This window comes from Phalacrocorax aristotelis, chromosome 6 (genome assembly GCF_949628215.1).
Source record: "Phalacrocorax aristotelis chromosome 6, bGulAri2.1, whole genome shotgun sequence".
Lineage (NCBI taxonomy): Eukaryota > Metazoa > Chordata > Aves > Suliformes > Phalacrocoracidae > Phalacrocorax > Phalacrocorax aristotelis.
This window is the reverse complement of record NC_134281.1, coordinates 15,685,100-15,711,717: the sequence shown is the minus strand read 5'-3', so window position 1 is coordinate 15,711,717 and position 26,618 is coordinate 15,685,100. Positions and strand designations below refer to the sequence as shown.

The 26,618-nt window shown below is 35.0% G+C and overlaps 1 protein-coding gene across 2 annotated transcripts in view; it reads right to left on the bottom strand.

Moving 5' to 3' along the window:
- The window catches only part of ERC2 (ELKS/RAB6-interacting/CAST family member 2), a 474,805-nt gene that overhangs the window by 57,798 nt on the left and 390,389 nt on the right, over positions 1-26,618 (bottom strand). For both annotated transcript variants that reach the window (XM_075096173.1, XM_075096174.1), the window contains exons 16-17: positions 20,596-20,730; positions 3,534-3,599 (exon numbers count right to left, since the gene is read on the bottom strand). In XM_075096173.1, the coding sequence (XP_074952274.1) occupies positions 3,573-3,599; positions 20,596-20,730 (162 nt within the window). In that variant the 3' untranslated portion in view covers positions 3,534-3,572. The remainder of the gene's footprint in view (positions 1-3,533; positions 3,600-20,595; positions 20,731-26,618) is intronic.

The window sequence follows — 26,618 nt, the reverse complement described above, 5'->3', positions numbered from 1 at the left end:
TCACAATTAACTTTTGACAGAAGTCTGCAGTAAAAAAATAAAGAAGATATACACCCAATTTAATTGTATTAAGTCAGTCTGTGTTTTAATATACGCTTAACTGACTGAGATGTTTGATTTCCCTCAACCCTACTACTTGTTATGAAAATCAGGAGAAAGTGAGAGAGGAAGAATGGTAAAAACACGTCTAATTCCGAGTCCTTACATTATGAAGATTGAAATCACCGCCTTCCTACAAGGAGATGAAATCTCTATCCCATTCCAGTTCCACTTACCTAGTGTCTAGATCTATTTCAACAGGCTGCTGAAAGTTTACCAGTTTGACCACGCATTCGCTCTACCACTATCATGCAGAGAGTCGACCTGAACAGCCTAACCAGGCAGCCACACTGCAATGAAGGTAACTGAACGGTGCACCTGCTACTCCTGGTGGTGAACAATTTTTCAGGGAGTTTTATCACCTTGCCTTGGTGAGAAGAGCACCCAGACTCCTCTTACATGCACTGTCAAAAACACAGGACAGAACTCTGTAGTGTAGAGTTTATGCCTAGAGCTATAAAACTGTGCACAGAAATAAATCTATTGTAATCACTTACTTGGATATTCTACTCATGTTAACAATGCCACTTTTAAATAGTAATGCAACATTCAACAGTTCATTTCACCTTGATTACTAACCATTTGAGCTACTAAATTCATTTAGCCTTGAGCCACATGCAACCAAGAGAAATCTTGTGTGTCTTATTTAAATAGCAATAGAAATCAATATGTTCCAAAAGTAAGTCTCAGGCACTACTCCTTTCAATCATAACTACAGCATCATAAAGTGGATTCTAAAAGGAGTATCATAGAGCAAGTTATAATAAAAAAACTGATTATAATGTCCAGACTTTTTACAAACCAAACAAATGTGGAAGAACGTGTATTTTACAAAGACAGTGCCTGCACGATTCAGCTCTATCAGCCTTTTGACTGTTAGTATTGATTATAAATAGAAACAGGAAATAATCCAGTTATCCAAAATTTTTATTCATTAAGAGATCCAGGGCTTTGGTCTATGTGGTAGAATGTACCACAGAGTTATCTAACAATCAAGTAATTTTTAACTGCTGCTCTGCTCAAACACCAGAAAGTAGGATAAAGGACTCTAAAGTAGTTTATATCATAACTTTTACCCCTCAGGGATACTTCTGAGAACTAAATCCAGTTTTCCTCAGGTTTAATACAAAAGCTAAGTAGCTCAGTTCTACCTGAGCAACCTCCACTGCGGAGCAAGATGAGCGGAGACTGCAAACTCCTGTGCTTACACAGCCAAATCAAGCTGTTAGCTCTCAAGACTGTGCAAAATAGAAAAATTTATCCATTATTTTTTCTAAGTGTATCTTTTGTAAGCACCTCATTTGTAAGATATAATTACAGCTCTTAATAGTGAATATGAGGAAATTTAATATTATCACATGCATTTTCAGAAAGGTTTACGGGTCTGGGACATAAATTTTTTTTCTCCCCTAAGGAACAAGGTCTATGACATGAATTTTCACCTTATGATAGCCATTCCACTAGACTCATGGCTATTCTACCTACAAGGACAGGTCTACTCATGAGTTCAGTCTGGAGGACCAGGTATGCCTATTACCAGCTAGTTGTTATACTACCTTTGCAGTGCTCCCCCACTTGAAAAGAAACAGCAAACAAGTTATTTGTCAAAGGTTTGATATATAATGATACCAGATAAATTATGTTGGCATTTGAACAAAAGAGTCAGTGAGGAATGTCTGTTTTTAAATTGGAAGTATATATGGGCCTGGAAAATAAACAAAGATCTGCTCTCCACACCCAAAACAGAAGAATGATGCTGACAAACAGCTGAAAATTACATTACTTTTAAATAACATCATAAACTGCTATTAAAATATCATGCAGCTGCCGTTAACAGAACTTGCTAATTACTTAAAACACAACACTATAAAACCCATAAATCTTTTTTTTACATTTTTATGTGAAAAAGAACAACTCCAGGCTCTTTTTTAGGCTGCTTATTTTCAGGAAAGAAGAAAGTGTAACAAAAAAATTTAGAATATGAATCACATCCTTTTCTACTGTTACCACATGCAACATGTATGTCCATAAACACCGAGGTTTTCTACACACACAACCTGTACAAGCATGACATTTAAAATTGAATCAGAAAGCATAAACCAAAAAATGTTTATAACTGTACTCTGGTAAACCAAGGTTGCTTTCTTTTAAATTTTAATGGTATCACCTTGCCCATTATTTTATTTTACAATTGTTGAATCTTAAATTTCCCTGTTATAGAAAGCTTCAACAGTTTAATTTTTTTAAAAACAAGATACAAATTATTCATTACGGATAGCATTAATTTTGCACCTCACTACTAGTCTAAAAAGGAAATCTACCAGAACAAAAATTAGTTTGGAGATTTTAGTCCTCCTAAATAGAATGACTGACTTGTAACACAGCTTATAACACTACTGGAAACAAAACAAATCATACAGTGTTCGCTTGGGGTGACAGGGGCCAAAGCAATATAAAGTATGGCAGCTTTAATAACACATTAATCTTCACTTATGTCAGTAGATTTTGCTCCTCTGAACAGGCTCATTGTGGTAAACAGAATTGTTCCAGTAAGAAATAGTGATATGAGTGACAATTTCTACAAGTGAAACACCAGGCCTGATGGTGTTAGTAACGTTGAGACCACCGTGATCATGAGCTACAATTACCTACAACTTCAAAGGCAAGCACCAAAAAAGTGGATATGCACTGATCAATAACTGACACACAGTGACAATATAGTATTTGCTCATAATTGAAAGAGGCTTAAACAAAATAAGTTGCACTTTGTACTCTTAAATATTACAACCAAATTATTTTATGGATGTTAGTCTATCAGATTATTTCAGGCAAAGAGCACATACTGCACAGGCAGTTTGTACTTTCCTTATTAAGCATCTGCTGCATATTTTAAAATTTCACTAAAACCTTATAGCATAACAGGTAGTCTCATTTTTTCCATGCATATTACAAATTCTATTTCAGTAAAATTTTATGCTTAATCTGTGGCAAACTTTCTTAAGTATCAAACTTTCATACTCATTCTGCAAAGATATTACAGTTTTCTTATAGGGATTTTCAGGATGATATATTATTAATATTAGCTTAATAATACTAGGTTAATAGTTTAATAATAATACTAGTTTATTAATACTAGTTTAAAGAAATTCTTATCTACTGAAAACAGAAAATTTTTTAGACAGGTACAAGCAGATAGAAATATACTCCTTTTAAAGTTTTGTACCTACCTACACCTTTTGCCACAATAGGCTATGAAAAAACATTAAACCATTAGACCATTAAACCATTAGACATAGTTCCTCATTGTTCATTGCATGAAAACATTTTTTACAGGGTTCACAAACACATTTGTCAAAAAACAAACAACTCTGTGCGGTTTGAAATAATAAAAGTTAGACTGTAACTTGAAAGAGATAGAAAAGAGACTTTCTCACCCCTCAAAACAAAACTGGAACTTTGGTTTATAGGAACGGCTATGCCCATATACCCTCCTCGTCATCCTGTGTGCCAGACATTAGGAGATGCACATAGAAGATGTTAGCATTGGAATGAAAGAAGAAAAGGTTAGTTACTTCGGTGCATATAAAATACAATTTCCTTGGCTGTTAAAAACATGATGTTTTAAAAGAATATATAAGCCAGCAAAAACAACAGAACAAGTTTGTGTTACATATACAAGAATCTGTATCTATAGCAACCAAAAAAACAAGAACAGTGACGTAAACATTTTTCCCACCCAGTTAAAACAGTGTGTAGGAAGTAGATTATAAGATTAAATATTAAAAGATTATCTATTTTTTAATTGCACGCAATTCAAACCAACATTGACAGCAGAAATAGATCAAACCTTATAAGTAAGCAAACTAATTACTAAAATTAAATTGTGTTACATTCTGTTAGGTTAAAAGATACAAAACTGCTGAAGAATCAAAAAAAATCTATCATTAGCAAAGTATGCTATTCTAATGTGCTATCAATTAAATCTGTCTTTTAAGCAATCTTTAAACACAGCACACTGTTGAAAACTATTAGACAGTTTCTCTCTTTTTTTCCATTTTTGAACCATTAGGTTTACGCATTTATTTAGAGTTTTAATAATAGATAACATTAACGGCAAATACAAAAAAAATTACCAATTTCATGAATTTGTTTTAAAAAGGGATTATTTTACTGTAGATATGCTGAAAGTTAAAAAGAAGAAAATAAAAAACATGAACTAAACCAGGAGAGTGAAATGTTCTTCCATGGATACGTTTACTGAAGATTACATTTTTTATAATGGTTCTTTACCTAAGCACACACAGGTGCGTATATGCATATCTATATATCTATAGTTCTACTGTGCCAAATTCTGATGCGATAGTCAGCTTCTAGAACACAGAGATGCACAACAACATTTTTCATTTAACTCAGCATTTCAAAATCAAATATAATCTTGTAATTTTAGCTATCCTTAAAATTCACCCATTAATATTTTAGAAATATAAAAAATTACATTCTACAGTTTCAAAACTTTGAAAGTTAGCTGGTGTAACATATTGCTGGCACTTAATTAAATCTAAAATCTAAATAAAATGAATGGCAATTAATTATGATTGAAATGGACAGGAATTTTAGCCTGAAAATATACACTGCCAGTATCACTACTGTTCCTAGTCCATTCTTGGAATAAAAAAGAGCTCCCAGATGTCAACTGTTATTAAAAACCAGATGTTAAGATAGATGTCTTGCATGTTGCTGAATTAAGTAAAGAAATCTGACAATCCACTATAAACTTAGCTATCATTTAACACAGAAGAAATGTGGGTAAATCTTTTTACAGTTAACTTGGAACACATCTTGGTTATAAGGTCTGCACAAGTATACCACATCGCAAAGCCACAGTAAGGACTAAATACTTTTATTTATTTTTGGAAAAAAGGGACAGATTCTGTAAAAGATCCAATGAGCTGGGTTTGCCTCACTGAAAATACGAGTCCTTCCCCCTGAATTCTGCACGAGCTACTTTTATTCAGGCTGACTAATGCTAATTGAATTGACTTTGAAGTTGACAAGAGTTTTGCCAGAGTAAAGGTTGAAGAAAGACTGAAGGATTTCTTTCCCACTGAGTAGTTTGATCCTATTTCACTAACAGACCACATTAGATTAATCTTCGGTGATATCTTTAAAAACAGCAAAATTCAACAAAATGGCAACTCAGTACGTTTCCAAATTACTCCTAACTACAAACAGCTGTTTTGCTGTTTAGTGTACTGTAATTCTTCAAACAGGCAGACGTTAATTTTTACTTAAATTATTTGCACAATCTCTTTTTGGCAGAGTTCTAGAAGAGTTGAAAATTTGAATATTGTCAAATATTTTAAAAAGCATTATGGGAAATTACAGACTATATAGTTTGACACTGATCCTGATACACAGTAAGCAGTAACTTAAAAGCTGGAGCTCAGTTAATGTCAATTAACATCGCTTTATTGAGTACTGGTCCTTTCAAATTAACTTTCTATCTTTTCCAATTACATAGAGACTCTTTTAATAGGGTAAGTGCTTTGAAATAATATGCTGAAATTTCTGTAAGGCGTTTGATTATGTGCTGCAAGTCACAGTGTGAGCAAAATTAGCTCTATATGGAATGAATTTTGTTGGAGAAGGAAGGGGACCTGCAGATATTTTTCCTCATCCCAAAATTGTTCTGTATTTCCATGATCTGAAAGAAAAGTCTGACAAAGACTGCTTGGAAAAGTGAACATATTTGGGATTAGCTGAATAAATGTTATTAGCCGCATATGCATATGACTGAAATAATGTATACAGTGTCATCATTTGAAAACGTACAGGGCAAACTTAGAAGACAGGGGACTGCATCTGAAATTGATGATATCAGAAAGGGCTTTACAGATCATGGTGGAAGTGAACATGTGGTACCATGTTGAATTTACAAGGACAAATACAGGCAGAGAAATAAAAATCGAAAGGTTTGCTGTATCTCTATGCAGTAGCGTAAGACCATTAATAGAATTACACATATGGTGCTCATGTCATACTTTTCTGAATATTTGAAAGACTGTAACTAGATCAGGAAACAAAATTATTGAAAAATAAAACTGGCAGTGAAAACCAAAAAAGATACTCAACCTAGCTTATCACTCTGAAAATATTTAAAAAATAATTTGATCACTATTAACTAACACATAGAGAAAAGGAGACAGCTCTCTTCTCTAGCAGGAAAAAGCTAGATAGATATTTATAGGATGTAATTACACTGCAAATATGGTACATATTTTTCAATAACACATCAGTTCTGGATAACTAGAAGATTTTATATCAAGACTAAGACACTTTCTAAAAAATATGACTAACTGTATTTAAAATAATTTTTTTAAAATTACAGATTTAAAGAAGAAATTATTGAGCCATCAGGTCCAGATTATGATCATGGTCCACTTCACCTTCAACATCTACAATTAATAAAAATCCTCTTCCATCTTTTTTCCTCATATCTGTTTTAGTGAGAATGTCTGTGCCATGATCTTATTCTGTACACAGAATTTATTATGCATTTTTCAATTTTAGTGATGAACAAGTTCATAAAAAATCAATTACACACAGTGATCTGTTTTGACAGACAACTGAACAGAGAAAACAAATCCTCACTAGATTTTAAATTTTTAATACTAAGAGCAACCTCAAAACCAGTCTCAGCCTACTGCCTTGTTTTAAAAACCTGTATCTACATAGTATTTTTCCTTGATTTATTCCTATGCCAGAAAATATGTTCATATCACATTTTCAATTCCACATACTAATTATTTATAGAAGATAGAGATTTGCACTAACCTAAGCAAAACTCACTCACTTAGCATCCCTATCAAAAAAGCCCAACGTTTCAAAATTACATGCTTTATTACTTAATTTGTTATTGTTTAGTTCATTACGTCATATATTGACACTAGATAATGCACTGACCTAAAAATACTTGGCATTTGACAATAGTTGAGAAGAAAAGTAAAATTCCTACAGATACTGGAGAACATCAACCCTCTTTTTTATTACAAAAAGATAGGATTAAACCAAGGACCATTATTTCATGATATATTCTGCCACTTTTTAATTTAATGGTAACCAGAACATACAGATGCAAGATCTTAAAGGAATATTAAAAGAACTCATTGATCACTTACTATTCCCATTATGCAGACAGGTTGTTTTCAAGCCTGCACTACCTCCTTCCTGTGTATTGGATCAAAGCTATGAGATTAAGACAACTATCCTTGTCATTGTGCTGCCTGTTACATTTTGAGTGGACATTCAATTGTGAAAATCCCAACTTAGTGCTATAGGCTTTACAGATTTTTCTCTATAGATAGGAACAACTACCCAAAAGCACTGGATAAAAAGCACATAAGAATCAGGATTATAGCTTTAATTGGTTTTAGGAATAAACTATTCTATGAAGAAGAAGGCTTGGTACCTCAATACAAACAGATAATGTAAGAGAATACAGAATTCTTCACTGATGTCCTGAGACAAATGAATTCCATTACCTATTTTTGCATTCTTGACACACTGTGAAGCAAAATAAAAGCTGCAGTTATGCCTTATCATTTAATAATATTAGCTCAGAGGCTTCCAGAAGCATGCTTAGTCTTTCATATCAGTGTGTATCCTACAGAATCATTAATCTATGGCTCTTTCAAACAATAAACTATACTCAAGCAAATTTTGATTAATGTTTGTGTACATTAACTGCATTCTAAACTTGGATCTTTCATTGGGTCAAGAATAGCAATTCAATGACAAAAACTGAAAAGCAAAATGTTAATTAAAGGCAAGCAAAAAGCAAAAACCCCCAAATTCAAGAAATACCATTTAAATTGATAAATTAGTATACGTGTTTAATTATTATAAAATTATTATAAATTAAAAATATTTAAGATATGGAATGCCTTCTATTTTTAGGCAATGTCTGGATAGACAGGCATCTGGCATCCAAGTCTCTAATTTGGACATATATTTAGGTACGGTACAGTACATTGGTATAATCTCAAGTACTGTGAAAGCCTTTGTAAATGGCTATGCATAGATTATTAATTCATTGATTTTCTCTCATCCTTTTGCTAGTCCTTTCTTTTTCTGTGCTGCTATTTGTCATAGTTGCTTAATAACTTAAAAAGAAATATCTGGTGTTACTAAACATGATTTGCTGTTCTGATCCAGTTGCCGTAAAACTTAACATTAGAAGCTCAAAACTTGGCTTCAAAGTAGCAAGGTGAGGAATTTAAAGAACAGCGCTTGGGTAACACTACACACAGATGTAAAAAGCTTGTATAAAGATGTCTTCTGTTAGATTACTGAAGTGTATCTCAGTATGAGTTTTGCAGGCACATTGCTCAGCCATCAGCTCTTTAAGGTTCATCAGTCTCAGTAGCAAATTTGAGACAGTGGCCTTCAGATAAAAGGGGCTACATTACGCAGCAGGTTAGAAACAAATGATAATTTTAATAATGGTCTACATGATTAAGTATAACTAAAAATTTTAATCATCAGATGCCAGAATAAGATTATTCATAACCATTCTATGTATAGCATACTCTTGATTATGGGTGAATGTGAAATACTTACAAGAGGTTATATTTAGCAGTGTGTTGCAACAGCAACAGATCTATAACCAATACAACTGGTATTGAGAATCAGCACCTGTACAATACACCTATCTTGGGGGGTATTTTGCATTAATTTTGCTCTGTCTCCAAGACTGAATTCCCATTAGTAATTTCACTGTGTTGGGGGACCTCCTGGAACACATCTTTCAATTAAATTTAATGAAACAGGAATTCAGTGTGCCCACGCCAACACCGCTTCTGGACATGAACCATAGTGCAGTAAGTGGGAATGATCAGGAGATTTGATTCAAATCTGCACTCTTGATCAGAACTAAAACCCAAATGTAGATGCACTCAAAGACTGCAAAATTCTGCATTACCATGAGGCCTGCTGGTGTACAAAATTTGGCTATCTGAAGTGAAGAATATAGTGAAACTGACTCAAAAAACAAAGAGCAAATACTTCCACAAAGCTGAAGTACAGCACACGTCCCCTTACTTTTGTGACACTCAAGTATCTTTATAAGATCCATCCTTTAAATAAAAATTTAAAAATACTAATCTCCTTTTAGACAAAAGCTTTTGCAACACAGGCAACATTAAAAACTTGATGACTTAAGCTTTTCTGGCTCTCTTCCCACAATAGAAGACCCTTCCTGACAAGGCTCATCACATTTCCCTTTCATGTGCTGGCATGCTAAGAAATAATATCTTAACTTGGGTTAAATAAATCTAGTGATAACCTGCTCATCTCTTGAACTAACTTTCTGATGACTGATTTACGCTACTCTCCTTATTATCTATGGCTACTAATGGGTCATTAAACATGTAACTACTGGCTCTGGACTGTGAAACTGTCCTACTTAGAGCAAACAATTACATTAACAAATATTAATTTCCCCTTGTGACACAGAAATCGACCTGCTAAGTAATGGGATTTCTTTCAAATCAAGAACTTATCCTAAAATCAGAATCTTTCAGAGCTTAGGAAGATTTTTAGCTGCTACTTAGTTTCTAGGAGCAAACATAGCTGAGCACTAATCTCACGAACTCTCCATACGCAAAACAGTTGACTACAGAAGAACTTTGTGCATGAATGATTTGAAAAACTGGGCCTGTACCTGGAAAGGGGAAAGGCTAACAGTGGATTCATTTACAGCTTCAGTGTGCAGAGTTTTAGAAGGTCTTTATTTTATGTTTCATTTGTATATTCAAAAAGTTGAATAAATCTTAAAAATCACTTCAGCAATATGGATTTGTGTCACAGATCTATTTTCAAACCTATCCATAACAGAAGGGGTCACAAGTAACCGTGCATCATCCAATTATGAAAATGACCATAAAACCCATCTCACCATTTGTTCTATTTGTATATAGTTAGGTTAAAATCAAACATAAATACTGGTGATGCGGGTAAGCGGAAGGTTGTTTCTGACTACTTTACAACACCCAAACTAGCATTAACATGAATAAGATGTTTCACCAGATACTCGTGCATTCTAAAGTTTTATCACTATATGAAGTGGAAACCCAATGCTTCTTACAAGAAGTGGTCCGTGAAATCAGATTTGCAATGCAAAAATTTATGGTCCCCTTTGTAGTGAAAGCCTGTGACATGTTATCTCACTTAAGTAACCAGTGCCAGATATGCAACTTTTGTTATCAAGTTACTTTCTCCAAGAAATGCATTTTTGGCTCTTTCAGATGGTCTAAAGGCCTATTTTAGACTCTGATGGTGGCAGCTAATTTTTCTAGCAAGAAATATATGATAAATGTAAACCTCTATATAAGTGTTTTATATTCTAACGCACACATTCAGGGGAAGTGAGGGGGAGAGGTTTCTATAGCTAAACATGATCTCAAAAAATTCTTCCATATGTGGAAAAGACTGCAAAGCTAGCATATAAATATAGATATATATAAATATACATGCTGAGCAGTATGTATACATTTATATCACATTTATTAAACCTCAAAACATAAAATAAATTCATTTCTGTAAGCAAAGTAGAGGTATAACTTTTCAATATACAAAATCCATCTCCTGGAGGTATCATAGACAGCAAAACTTATTTTCTACTTCCTACTTTTAATGCAGCTCCAGTTTAGCTGATCTCTTACTCAAATTACAAATTTAATATAATTAAAGGGATATGAAAAATTATCTGGATACAGTATAATTACTATTAAGAGGTAATAATAACAAAAACATTAACAAATATTACAAATTTCTATTGGCTCTTACTTAAATGAGAAACCTTGAGTAGAGCACAATGTTTGTAACTGAAAAATGGCAGTATATCAAAATCAGGAGCAACCCTGAAAGATAAAATCAAACTCAGAGCAGACTCTTCCAGATTTCAAGGCTCCTTATTTTGTTTCATCACAAGTACAGTGTAATCTACAATGAAATTTAGGTTTGAAACCAATTTTATTATCCTCAAAATCTAGGCAAGCCTCTGTGGAAGACTCTTTCAGTTTCAGGGTAAAGTAGATAGAAATACCTAGCTAGCTGTCAGAGGAAGGAAAAATTCTCTGTATCTACTGAAATAAGCATATGATAACACTTACTGACTTTCAGGAAATGCTTAGAAATTACATCCTCATTAGAAGAGAAGTATTTGCCATTCAGTTGCATGTTTATAGGAAACAATATAACTATCATAACTGCATACAATTTAATCAGAAAATTCACTTTTTAATGGTGACCATGATACAAATAGGACCTACTGCATTCAGTTCAACAAGTCTGAACAATGTGTGACATGAATCACAAGTTCTTTGTTCTGGAGGGAGAATATGTGTATCAAAGATGAAAAATTAGAGGAAATACTTTAAAATGTGAAAGCACTTATATGACTAATTTGCACTGCACTCTGGAGATCTCAAAACACTAATTAATCCAGCACAATACTAGTTATTTACAATGGATATGCCTGGGATTGTTTATACTGAATGTACCGACAAGCAAACCTTGCCCTGCCCAAATTCCTAAATTAAATAAATCCATGTGACTCCAAGCTTAGTGCAGGCTCAGCACTGTGCTAATGCAATTGCATGCTTCCTTGAAGCTTGAGGCACCAGCAGAACAAGTTCACATACATTTAGTGAACAGACAAGAGCAAGCTCACACCTGCCCAAATAAAATGTGTAAACACACAGGATAAAGAAACACACAGAATATTAAACAAAATCTGGGTCACAGAGGGACCTAATAATTCCAATTTATTGCATTAAACTTCTATATCATATCACTTCTTTTATATACTAAAATGTCACTGGTGCTTTGGTTTTTCCCTTTATTTTTGTTTCTTCTTTCCTGAACAACAAAAAGACAAAGTTTTAATGTTGTAGAAAGCTCCCAAACATGATACTTGTTTTCCAGATACTACTGCTCAGATTGAACTTTCTACTCACAGGCTAAAGAAATTTGAAGAATTTTACACTTTTCAAATAACCATGGTTATTTGAATAAGCTAAAATAATCTGTCTTGGTTTATGTTTGTCCTCCTTTTAAGTTATGTTATTTGGTTTTGTGTTCTTTCTTTTTAAAGACAAATCCAAGTTTCAATATTCCTGAGGCCTATTCAGGAGTCTGAGGTTGGCAATTTTCCAGTATGGCCACAGAATATAAGGCCTTGGGCTGATAGCCAGAGCTGCCAAAATACACAAAGTTGCAAGCACACCTTTTCCCTAAAATTATGTATGGATCAATACAGTGATTTGCAGATCAGGATCCAGACACTAAAGTAATAATCATTGTTTGACTGTCCTGTGCCCTGATTTCAAAGTCATCCACCTCAAACAAAATCCCATCTGACCTGTTCAGAGTTTTTCACATATCATCTTTCAGCGACTCCAAGGATAGTTAGCAGTTCCAGCTGATGAACAAAGACCTGTTGCCAAGACCGGTCGCCACTTTACAAATCAATAAACACTTTTTTTGAGAGCACATGGCCTTCTTCAAAAAGTTAGTTTTTAGTGGTGTACTCCTACTTCCCAACAGTCAGATTGTTGTCAAGTTTCATGCATCATTGTATGTGATTTCTTTTCTCAAATGAATTAGTTTACCAGCATACTTTAAAAAATATTTTTAAAACAACACGTATTTAATCCTAAGGCGGTTATCAGATAGTTCTTTAAAAGTTGGCTTTCTGACTGGAGAATGGCAGTAAGGGAAGCTTCATGGATACACACTGCCCCATCACTGCCCTAAAAAGGAGGATTTTTCCTTTAGGTAAGAGGACAGTTCAGAAAACTTGAACTTCCTTTTAGGCCTCTTTGCTGAGATTTCAGAGTAATGGAAAACTTGATGGTGAGCTTGCAAGAAATTACTTCTAATCACCACTACCCTGTAGAAGAGCCACCACAAATGTTTTAAATAGGAACAAAATCTCTACATAGACAGACTGGATTAAAAGATGTAAAAGAACATGCTACATACTTACGGCACCAAGTGACATTCCATCCTCCTATACATCTTTTAAGAATAGGGCCAATGTTTTGGAAAGCAGCCAGATCCTATAGCCTTATGGCATGTCCTATGATATTCATATTTTTCTTAAAATCATATTCTTTTTATGAGAACATTATCTCTCATAATAAAACAAAATTAAAATATATTTGTAGCCTTGGTGACCGTGAGGTAAAGCATTCAATTTTGATTCAACTAGAGCTGGGGAATTCAGGAAACTCATGAGATGAGAAACACCTTACATTTTACATCTTTTAAAATCTCCAGTACTATGGGAAGTAAGAAGATTTGATAGTTCTTATAATCATCAGGATTGGCAATAAAGTCCTAAAGTATGAAAATTTTTTGAATGTTATACCTTCAGTCTTCCACTGTGTGGGTGCAAAATCAAGTTCTTCCATATGCCCCCTCAAATAGCATAACTTCCTATTAAGAATGCCATCAAACTAACTTAAGTAGATCCTAGACACATAGATATAGATTACCTACACAACTTCTAAGTCCTTTTTTTTATGTAGAGATGCTGCTTTTAATTTAAATAATCAAGTACAGTTTTTTACTGTATAGTCCATAAGGTGCAACTTGAACTTAGGACTTTGCAACCACATAGCAAAGAGCTCATGAACTTGAACAAGAAAGTCCTGGGTGATAGCAAAAGAATGCTATTTGTTATGTGGAGACCATCCTAGAGTTAGAGATCTGTCATATGTGCCAATAAGTTAAGAACTGTTTGAGAAACAGCAAGGAATGTCAAAAGCCCATTGAAATTAACAGGAAGTAAATATGAGTAACTAGAGCCTGAGACTCAGAACAGGATACAAATATGCAGGGGCAAAAAGGCTTCTGAGATTAGAAAACCAAAGGGAATGAGATGCCTCAATTTGACCAGACTTGTGTATTAGTGAGAATGAATGCCCTGCTGGTTAGTAACTTACAGGCCTCTTACCATACTAGAAGTACAAGAAAAAAATGACAGGACTGCTGTACAGTAAGGCACCTATAGCAGGGAATACAAATGCACTATTTTCTATCAATTTTCAACATTAACAGCAATTTGCTTCAATAGCACTCAGTCACTTTTGTGACACAAACAGGCACTTCCTTCAAAACATTTTCAGTACAAGGAAGAAAAACTGAAAGATGATGTGGGCAACTGAGGCCAAGAGAAAAAGTTTTAAAGGAAAGACAGTATGTATGTAGAGGTGAGAAATAAGACAGGGAGGCTGTTGGACAGTAGGCTTTGTGATGAAGTCTACGTTATGGGGCAGCTTCTAGATCTGGAAGTTCACATTTATTTAGCCATGAGATTTTTTTGTTCCAGATAGATCTCAGATGCAACGATCCAGATTAGATTACTGTAATGCACTCTACAAGGGGCTACTTATTACAACTCCTTGGAAACTGAGGCTAGTACAGAATGCTTATTAAGCTTATTTTCATGCTAGGAGTATTGCACCCACACTCCAGGATACACACTGACTGCCAAAATGTTTCCAGGTGGAATTTAAGAAAGATTGCCAACTCTCAAGCCAAAACTGAAGAGAATAAATCTAAGTTTTTAGTGCAAAGCTGCAAAACTATCTTTTTTCCCAAGTTTTTAAAAGACTAGTAAAAACGGTTAATATTGCAATGTTATTGACATGGCAGCACTCAATTCACAGAAATGTATTTACATCAAATAAAAATCAGATGCACCAACTTAACTAGGGACCGTATCATGACTCACTGTAACGTGATCATGTATATGAGCAGAGAAGAGTTTGTCTCTTCCTACTGCTTGTGAAGTTTTCTTAGATCTTCCCCAGAGTTTAGGTCCAGACATACAACGGCAAAAAATGCTGCCAACCTATGCCTAAACAGAAGAGCAAAAAAAAGAGGGGATAAAGGCAAGAAGTGGCTGGAAACTTGGCTTTGCTCCCTAGCAGCTGCCATAAGACCCAAACACATCCACTACATCTGAAAAAAAGGTGCCCAACTAGTTCCTTCGAGAGAACTCAGAGATCCCATCCTTTACTACATCTAGAACTATGCTGCCACATGCTGCCCATAGCAGGATATGATATCAAGTAACAGTTATAATAAAACCGTGATCATTAAAACAAAATGTCAATAGCTGAACAGCACCATGTAAAAAGTACGTGTATTTCAAGCAGGATGCATGTGTATTTTTCTTCCATGGGACTGGTGGTACACCATTCTCTTTAAAGGGAGTATAGACTCACAGTAGCATATATACAGTGTTTTACATCAGTAAGTATGAAATGTCTTATTCTTCCTTACAAATATGTGCTAAAATGGACAGGTAAATACTTTTACGGCCATATATATAATTGCATACATGTATTTCTTTATACAAATATAGTATATAAATTAGAAAATCCAGTGTTATCCATAGAAATCAGAAAAGTTTCAAGATTAACACTGGATGTTTAACTATCTCTTTCTCTCCAGAATTTGTGAAAAAACTTTCAAAAACCTTCCCTAGCATTCACTAAATTAAATGGCATTTATGTTAAAATATGCACCACTTTCTTGCCTCCTTACAAAATTGAAAATGCCCTCTGATAATTTGCAAGTTTATTATTTTCTCAGTTTATTCTGTGGTTTCAAGCCACTAGCAGTATGCTGGATTATGGTCATTAAAAACCACGTATCTAGAATTTATGTGTAATACACTGTTGAATGGGAAATACAGGATTGTATGGCACATGGCAATTAAATTACTGTACTGTACGTAATGGTAAATAACAGAAAGTAAAAAGAAAAAAATGAAATCCATGATCAAAAAATGTAAGCTAAAGAAATGACTGGAGTTCACTCATGATTATCATTGACACTGCTGCTCTCAAAGATTATTTGAGTAAGGATTTTGCTATGGATGTCCTTCTTGCTTGCTTCATAAGTAAACATTTGCTGAGCTGATCCATTGTTCACAGGGTCTGTGGAAATTCAGGGATGGCAGTACTTCAGAAGAACACCTACTCCAAGGCCAGTGTCCCAACACAAGATGAAAGAAAGCTATTATCATGTGCCACAGATATTCATCTAATCTGTTCTTAAAAATCTCCAAGAAAGGAGCTTCCATTACACCTATATGAAAGAATGTCCTCATTTTCTTTCTATTTACAGATTCATTAGACACACAGTGAAAAGGTGTCCTTTTTTAATAACTAACCTAGTTATTCTTGGTATATAAATTAAATTTACCACTCCTACTCTTTCTCCAGTGGGCACTGGATTACAATTGATCATCGTCTTCTTTACAACAACATTTAATGTATTAGAAGACTTATGTCTCCGCTTTAGTACTTTCTAGACTAAACAAACCCAGTTCTTTAAGCCTTCCTCATAGGTCATGCTCTCTAAAACTCCTATCATTCTTGTTGCTCTCCTTTTGTCTCTTTCTAATTGGTCTCTCTTTCTTAAATTATGGTGATCAAAACTGTACACAGCTTTTCAGATGGGTCTCACCAGTGCTGGAAAGTACAGAATAATTGCTTCCTACTCCTTTTCCAGTATTACATCCATCCCAGAATTAGATCCAACCTCATTGCAATGGTATTCCATTGTTGCTGTATATTATGTGCAATCCAGATTCCTTTTTCCATGTTATTGGCTCATCGGTACATATGACTTCTCCCTTGTAAATGGACTTGTCTTTACTGAATTTCAGATTACTTATTCTAGATTTCCTCTCCAGTTTGAGACTGGAACAGCTTACTGAGCAGTTAAACTGCCCCTACTATGCTTGCAGCTCCTTGCAGCTTGGTTCATTATCAACAATATTAATCTTTTTTTTTCTATTTCATTACGGAAATAATTTCTTATAAAAATTCTCCACAGAAGCAGTTAAAGGACAGACCTCTCTGGAACCCTGCTGTAAATGCCCCTCCTATCTGACAAAGAATAACAGAAAATTTGTCTGTAGCATTTTACTTGTATCAGTCGCACACCCATCTTGGGGTGATTTCATAATTAATTAAATTAAAATAGTATTATTTAAAGTTCCAGTTTTTATTATTGTAATCCATTTTACATTACATGTTAATTACATTACAAATTAATGTATTTATTTGTATATTACAACTATATGGTGGGACAGTGTTGAAGGCCTTATGAATTCAAAGTATGTCACAGCTACCACTTTCTTCTTTAGACACAAAGCCAGTTACCCTGTGAAAGGAAATTAGATTTGCTTGACATAATTTGTCCTTGACAAATACAGCCAGACTAAATATAGGATAGGTATGCTATGTAACAGCCATCTAGATCTGCATTCTGTATTAGAGAGTGGCCCAAAACTGTCACCTAGGAAAGAGTGCAAGAATAAAGTGGTAAACAATCTCCTATCTTCAAGAACGTAACATAAAAACAGTCTATCTGTTCTGAGATAGGAACCACCAGTTGATGACTAGGAAAAGAGAATAAGGGTGAAGCAAGTATAAAGTGATCTGATATACACTGAGATGGATAGATACCATCATACAGTCTGAAACAGACATCAAGCTACTGAAAATAGACAGTAAAAAGATTACTGCCTTTCTATTGATTCACTGATTAGTAATTTATTCCATAGCTTTCCAGTGTCTAAAATAAAGCTATTAATAAATTCCCATATATTTTATTTGTAAAGTTGAGGACAGTGTTTGCCTTCCTCGAGCCTCCAAGGATCTCCTATATCCTACAGATGAGTTGTTGAATATAATCATAAACAGTTCAGAATAAAACTGAGAATACTAGTACTGGTAAATACTAGTAAAATAGCTAGTATTTCATGTGCTCTGTCTTTAATCATGTACCCATTTCCACCATTCATAAAATTTCTTAAGTTTTTTAAGTTCTTGAAGTTATTTTGATACAGACTTCCAATTTGCTTCTTATCTGTTCTCTTCCTGAATAACCCGTTACTGTACATTGAAAAGCACCCTCTTCACTAAATGTTAGCTCTCTTACATTGTCTTGTCCATCAAATTTTCTTTACAGGTTCAGGTTTCTTGAATTAGTTGAAACAAGTGTATGGATTTCAGTAACACAGAGGTTGTTATTACCTGTTTTTTCACGTGTCTTGCCTTCGTTCTGTTTTTCTCATTCTATGCCCTGCACAAATCCAAAACCTTTTTTACTTCATGGTCATTTTCAGACAATTTAGCCTTCTTTTATTAACTCAGCCAACTTATCTCTATTAATAAGAAACAGAACTCAAACCAAGACAGCAAGTCCTTAATACCCTTCTCCAGTTTCTGAAAGAAAAAGTTGTTCTTAACAAGTTCCAAGAACTTGAAGGATTCTATGTTCTGTTGTTCAGGTTTGGGTTGGTTTTTTTTTCAGTTGGTATCCAAGAAATTGAGTTTTCTCATACTTACCACTTCCTGTCTTTAGTACAACTCTATTGATCATTCTAAAACAAGCATCATTTGCCTCTTTGTCTCCCAATTAAGTAGTCTATCATATGTCCCTGTTATAACTTCATCATTTTTCCTTTTTATTTCTGCCTAGACATTATGAACTTATAAACTAACTTAGTATCAAACAATGATTCTTCGTATAAAAGCAATGTTTTATTTTTCCAGAGGGTTCTCTACCTGAGAGTTACTTGCTTCTATAGATGGTTTTTCCTACTCCAGATAAATACATATATGGATAACTTTCACCCTTGTCCTACTGTGACTGAGTTCCTCCTAAAACTCCTACATATTTCAACTCTCACGTATTGTAGTAGGCTAAAGAGTGAAAAGAATTCTATCTTCAAATGTGAAAGTCATCTTCAGGCCAGAGTCCATCCATAGCTGACAAGCTCTCCACTTACTAAGCATATTCATATGAAATGGAATAGTGGCACTCAGTATCAGCTGGAAAGTCATGGCATGCTGGCATCATGGCTTAAATATATGCTTTAATTTCAAAACAGAAGTTTGTTTCTTGAAATTTCATCTATTACAAAACAAATTTTTAACAGTATCAGACCCAGATACCTCAGAAAACAATTAGGAAAACATGTTCGCTGGCAGAAGGGTATTTTAAGGACAAGAAAAAGTTGTCACTAGAATTTTAAATACTATTTTGGTGTGTATATATACAAATATAATGCATATTTTATATAATTATATAATGAATTAAAGAACTTATTGTTTTTAATACTATAACATTATAATGATAACTAGCTATAACATTATTTCTAATAGCTATAGCAATACTATAGCATTCTTTTCAATATTATAACCATAAAATTAAAGCAGATACTTTATATTGGTGGATCTGGTCTTTAAGCTTTCCAGAAATAAAAGGTGCTGCATTTTCTGTTTGGAAACATCTGTTTCAAACATATCAAAACAATAAACGTTTCAGTCAAGGTGTGTGCTTCACCCCTTTGTCTATGAAACAGAAGTACTGAGCCTGCATACTGGACACTTGGCAGATTTCTGCCTACTGACAGCAACATTATCTGAAAACACATATTAAGTATTCCAAAAGACAAAATGTTGGAATGCTAATAAACCACAGAACATCATGACCTCCTCTTTCTAAACATATACAATGTAAATATTAATTTTAAACTATGTGACAGTAAACTTTTTTTAATTATTTTGTATTTTAATCTTCACTTAACTTTCATATCATCAATATTGTAAAACATTAAGAATAAAAGCAAATTACTTACACATTTACAAAAATATTTTTAATTCAAAAATTATATTTATTCATTATACAAATATTGAAATTTACAAAATCAAAACAGTGTTGGGCTTATGGATGTTTTTTCACCGTGGGCAGAGGAGAAAAGGTTCAATGCTAGCATGCTCAATTAACATACTCCAGAAGACCATGTGATCAGGATAGTTATTTGCTCTCTCTGAAACACAGGATACTAAGAAGAATAACACTGAATTACTAAGCATTTTTAAACTAAAACATCTCTGGAATTGAAAATATGCATCACTATTCATTTTAAGCTATATTGGTTATTTTAAAGCTTCAATAGAAAGATACTTTTAAAACCAGTTTAGAACCATTGGTTTACAAGTTGCCAAAGGGAAGTCCTGCACAGGCTTTTCAATATTAATGATTCATCCATTTACTTTAAAAAAAAAACCAAAAATTCATTCCCAAAAGTGCATATTTCTAAGATCACTATTCATCACTATGAAGGAGGTTTTTCAGTGATTTTCTGCTGAAAAAGTTGTCTTATGAAATTCTGAAAATAGATGCAAAACTTCTAAAGAATTATAGGGAAGAAAAACATAAGACACCAGATAAAAAGCCAAGACATTTAAGTTGTTTCAGGGATGGAAATAAATACCAGAGCTATTATTTCAGATCAAAGAACATATCACTTGCTTATTATTTCTTTGCAATATTAATTTAATCTTGAAATATCAAAACAGTAAAATTATAAAACTGAAGGTGAAAATAGAGCTGACTAACCTGATCTGGAGAGGGTCTGTGGTTGGAGTGTTGTGGCCTCCCAGGAGATCGATGATGGTGGTGGTGGTGATGGTGGTGGTAGTGATGATGGTCATCATCGTAGTTATCTGCCATCAGTTTCATTCTGTTTTGTGTCTGTTTAAGACGTAAAGTGAGACAATTCTTTTACATGCTGGAATATATTACTCTAACAGTGTTTTAGGAAGACCTTAGCTCTTTCTTAGCACTCTCTCTCTCTTTTTTTCTTTCTTTTTTTTTTTTTTTTTCTTTTTTCCTGGTAGCTGTAGAGATCTAACAATAGGAGTCCAGGCTGCTGGCTCACAATGAAAAGGAAACAGAAATAGAAAAAGATAGCAAAGTATGTGAACACATCTTCTGTCCCAGTTTTCACATGAGTAGAATTTAGAATTGCACAAAGAAGTCAGAAAAGTATATGATCAAGGATGTTGTGATTGAAGGGTGCCAACAAAGACATTCAGCTTTTCTAAATGTACAATTTTAGAACAGTTTCCTATTTTTCCAGTCTATTATTATGTCTTGCCAATTAACTTGTAAAATCTCACTGAAAGGAACGCTAAGTGTACTTCAAACATTCATAGTTAGCTACTAAGGCACGTCAACAACAATCATGAATAGCCATGCTAAAAGCTCTATTTTGGCTTAATTATTTTTATTGTACACCAGGATTACCCTGCTAAACAATAAGGTAAAAGAATCTGAAAACTAACTGATACAGACACAGGCACTTAGACAAATAAGTGATTATGGAACTTGACACATGTTACTGAATGAAAGTACGTCTTAGATATAGATCTTAAAAAAAAGATCAACACTTCAGCTACTGCCGTGTACAGATAATAAAATCTATGTCACCATGAGATAACAAGATACATTGCTGCTCTTTATCACTATTACAATTATTCCATACCACAAAATGCATAGACGGGAATAATTCAAACCTTGCTCATAATACCAAAAATATCTTACTACCAGTTGCCCAATACCACTGAATACAGTACTTAACTTTTCTGTTGCAAAGGACCAACTTGAACAGATGAATTTATACACAACTCATTTATTCGGGTATATTCCTATATTAACAGGTCTAACTGGCTTCCAGTTTGAAGTGCTCAAGAGATAGTTAGTATCCCATAGTTACTACGTGGTAAATTTCCTTCCAGGATTATTGTAAAATGATTTTCCTATGAGAAAAAATCCAATATCAAAATCTCATTTAGGAAAATTTCCCTGGTAAGTATATTTTAATAGAAGATGTAAAAACTCAGAGATTGCTATTAAATTCCCAAATTTTAATGATCTTTGCTAAAGTAGAAAAGAGATTTGGAAATAAGCAAACTAAATTTTCATATTACACAATATTTGAAGTATAACAAAACCTAATGCGAGGAAACCTATGAACCACAGAGATCACAGGAAGTCCTGACATGTCTTTTTAGCAATTGTTTTGGCTTTTTTTTTTGGTAAATGTCACAATGCTTCTCAAGCACTTCATCTGATGTCCATTAGAAGGATCATAGAACACTATTTTACAGGAAGGGACCTGCACTCAGTTCAAGAGAAAACAACCAAACCAACCAAACCAAAACCTTAAGGCATCCACAATAACAAGATAAAGGAACAACCACATTTCAGATGTGCACATACTTTAGCCACTGCCACTCTTTCTGAGCATCTCTATAGCACTAAAACAGCGTCTTCCCAGTGTTAGAGAATAAATGTCCTTCACAGGTCGAGTGGTAGATTCCTTTGGAAGAGAATTGCACTGGCACTATATGGTATCATTTCACATTTTTTTAACACTATTTTCTGCACAGCTGGAGCCATTTCATTTTCTCCCTTCCAGATAAGAAGATGGAAGCATATAGCCGTATGAATTTCAGCTATGAATTTCTACGAATTTTACCAAACGACCAACTCAGTCTGAATTGTCATAGCTGACCTGCTTGTCCTTAGATTCAAAGAGGAAGGTCTTTTGAACAAAAGAGTGGAAAAGATGGAGAATTAATAGACAAATAATAACCCACTTACTGTAAACACTGTAATATTCTGCCTCTTTGGGGAAGTTCCTAACATTTTATTAGTTTATTTTCTTATCAATGAACAGCCTTAAATTTCTACCTTTCAACTGTATTCCATAAAAGAATGTAAAATCTAAACAAGATGATATATGCAATCCTAAAAGTGTCCCCAGTAATGAGGTGTTGGGGATTAGACATGTCATGGGATAAGAACTGTAAATGAATGATGTCATCTTTCTAATTTGGTGCTGAAATATAAATAAACCACTTCTAATGTTTCTTCCTTTTGGATGCCAGATTCCAGTAAAATGTGCACAAAGAAATGTTAATGCTCTAGTAGGCTGTTCTGAAACCAAAATATATAAGAAATGTGAAATGAGATTTTTTTCCTCACTCAAGTGATCATCAAACCATCCAAACCTTTACCTGACTTGAGATTGTCATTAATTTCTTTAAATGATGCTAAATATTTTGCAAAATATTATTTTTAAAAGTTTTTCATTGCTACTTGTTAGATCTTCACAATAACTAATATGATTGTGAGTTTCTGTTTGTCTGTGCTTTAGCTATCGTCAGAGTGCTATACTTCTACACTGAATTGTATTTTTCAGGTATGCTTAGCTTTGACTTAAGAAGTGAAGTGCAAAACATGGTATGATTCAAAACTTTCAAAAGTGGGACTTTTGAGGAGGATGAGCAGGAGGATTTCTGAAGGAGGAATAAAAGTAAAGCCACCTGGAGGAATAATGCAATCCACTTTAGGTCCTTCTAAACAAAAATCTGTAACATTACTCTTGTTTGCCTCCCTTGCTAACCCGTTTAATCTTTAGTAGGCTTTTAAATGCCAGGTATATTTTTATTTGAGGAAGAAATTAATTAACCACATTGGAATTCATTCAGGACCCCAGGGCTTCACGCTCCTACACTTACATACACGCACATACACAAACACACAAAAAGGCGTATACATTTTAGGATGTTGATTTATCGGACAGACAGTAAATCCTCATGGACTGGGTCCTGTACCAACACATTAGGACACTGCTTCAGTACTGACTGCGATGAAAAAATACCACCTACTGACTTGGCAATGCCATAATTTCCTGCAACATCTTCAGCATACTTGAGAATTTCCTACTCAGGAACATCCAAGACCTTTTCTTATATTGCATTTGAAAGCACAACAGAACATTCAGTATGATTCTGGATGATGGCGGAACTCAATCTTGAAATGTACAATTCACAAATATTAAAGTGATGACTTTACCTGCATTTAAATTGTGCCACGTCTAATTTGTATCATATGTTATTCTGCATGAGTCACTCCATATCTGAAGTAGTTATATCACAGAATCACAGAATCACAGGTTGGAAGGGACCTCAGGGATCATCCAGTCCAACCTTTCTAGGAAGAGTCTAGACAAGATGGCCCAGCACCCTGTCCCACTGAATCTTGAAAGTGTCCAGCGTGGCTGAGTCAACCACTTCCCTGGGGAGATTATTCCAATGGTTGACTGTCCTCACTGTGAAAAATTTCCCTCTGGTGTCCAATCGGAATCTCCCCAAGAGCAACTTGTGTCCATTCCCCCTTGTCCTCTCCATGTGACTCCTTGTAAAAAGGGAGTCTCCATCTTCTTTGTAGCTGCCTCTTAAGTACTGGTACACAGTGATGAGATCCCCTCTGAACATCCTTTTCTCAAGGCTGAACAAACCCAGCTCTCCCAGACTATCCTCGTATGGCAGGCTTCCCAGTCCTTTGATCATCTTGGTAGCCCTTCTCTGGACCCCTTCCAGCCTGTCCACACCCCTTTTTGTATAGCGGGGACCAGAACTGTACACAGTACTCCAGGTGTGGCCTGACAAGCGCTGAGCAGAGTGGGATAATGACCTCTTTATCACTGCTGGTGATGCCCTTTTTGATGCAACCCAGCATCCTGTTGGCCTTCTTGGCCGCAGCAGCACACTGTTCGCTCATGTTGAGCTTCCTGTCCACCAGGACCCCCAGGTGCCTTTCCACAGAGCTGCTCTTCAGCCAGGTGGATCCCAGTCTGTACTGCACTCCCAGATTATGTTTTCCCAGGTGCAAGACTGTACACTTCTCCTTGCTGAACTTCATAAGGTTCTTGCTGGCCCACTCTTCCAGCCTATCCAGAGTTTCCTGCAGAGCAGCTCTCCCTTCTGGAGTGTCTACTTCTAAGCTCAATTTGGTGTCATCTGCAAACTTCATCAGGCTACACTTGATCCCGTTACCCAGATCACTTATAAAGATGTTGAATAACATTGGGTCCAATATCGATCCCTGAGGGGCTCCACTTGTGACAGGTTGTCACTTGGAAAAGGAGCTATTTACCACCACCTTTTGGGTGCAGCCTGTCAGCCAATTCCCCACCCACTGCACAGACCACTTGTCTAGATCATGATGTATTAATTTCTCCAGGAGGAGGCCGTGGGGAACCGTATCAAAGACCTTGGAGAAGTCCAGGTAGACAATGTCCACTGCCTGCCCTATGTCCACCAGGCAAGTCCCTTTGTCATAGAAGGCCACCAGGTTTGTCAAGCACGATCTGCCCTTAGTGAAGCCATGTTGGCTTTTCCCAATCACGTGCTTCATTTGACTTGTGATGGCCCCCAGGAGGATTCGTTCCATAACTTTCCCAGGGATTGAAGTAAGGCTGATGGGCCTATAGTTACCCGTATCCTCCCTCAAGCCCTTCTTGTAGATAGGGGTCACATTTGCCTTCCTCCAGTCCTCTGGGACATCCCGTTCTCCACAATTTCTCGAAGATTATGGAGAGTGGCCTTGCGATGGTGTCAGCCAGCTCTCTCAACACCCTCGAGTGGATGGTGTCAAGGCCCATGGATCTGTAGGGGTCAAGCTCCTGTAGTAATTCCTGTACTAACTCTTCCTTCAGTGATGGTGGGTCTATGTTTGGATCAACCGGGAATTTTGTTCCCAAAGCCTGGGACCTGACAGTGTTGTTATATATAGTTATATAGTTCAATAGTTATATAGTTCAAACTTTTTTTCACATTTTCATCTCAAAACTAGCATTATTGATATGGTTTTCCTGAAAATGGGGTTTCTCAAAATTTACATAGCCACAGCTCTGGCAACAAATTTATCATATCAACAGCTCTTTTTGAAAATGCCTGGTGAACACCAGGCCCACACCTGAGAAGGAACAGTATTTAATTTGGATTTATACTATGAAAGAAAAAAACGTTAACTTGTAAAATACAACAATTAGTTAACTGTATCTCCTACAGACCATGTATAGCCTTATTAGTTTTACCTACACAGTTTCCTCAGATTTTTTCGCTTTAAATTTATTGACCACATTCAATAAATACTGTATCCATTTTGAAATAAAGGAATGATAGAGGAACTAAAAGCAGATTAAATCTAGGTGCACAGGTATATTAACCCTCAGGGCTTGAAACAGTCATCTTTGATCACTGTATATCACTATTTGCTAAGCTGTCAAGGTCACGAATGGTATGTGTAACTGAATTTTTAACCCACTTACCAGAGAATTTATGATCTAGCATTGTAAGAAAACTGACAGATATTTCTTGCCCTCCTAAAATTCTGTTGATTTTAAGTAAGGATCTACTGAAGTGAAATGAAAGTCTTTGATTGACTGGTAACAGACTAAATTGCTTAACAGAAATCTGTAACTGTAAAACTATAATACTAAAACTGTCTTTTAAAAAATATTTTAGCAAGGTGGCAATAGGGAACTATGCTTTGATCTGTCGTCTGGATCAAGTTAACAGCAAAACTCTCATGAATGAGGTTCAAATGAGGAAAATAGTAAGATTTGTTGCTCTGGGATATAAGTGTAATACCATTCAATAGCTACTACTTTCCTTCGGATTTTCTTTTCAATCTCCCTTCATTAAATGGAATTTGAATAATTTCTAGAATATTCGCTTTCAACAGGGTAGGATTTTTTCCCTATATGATACGGCAGGGAGGCAGAT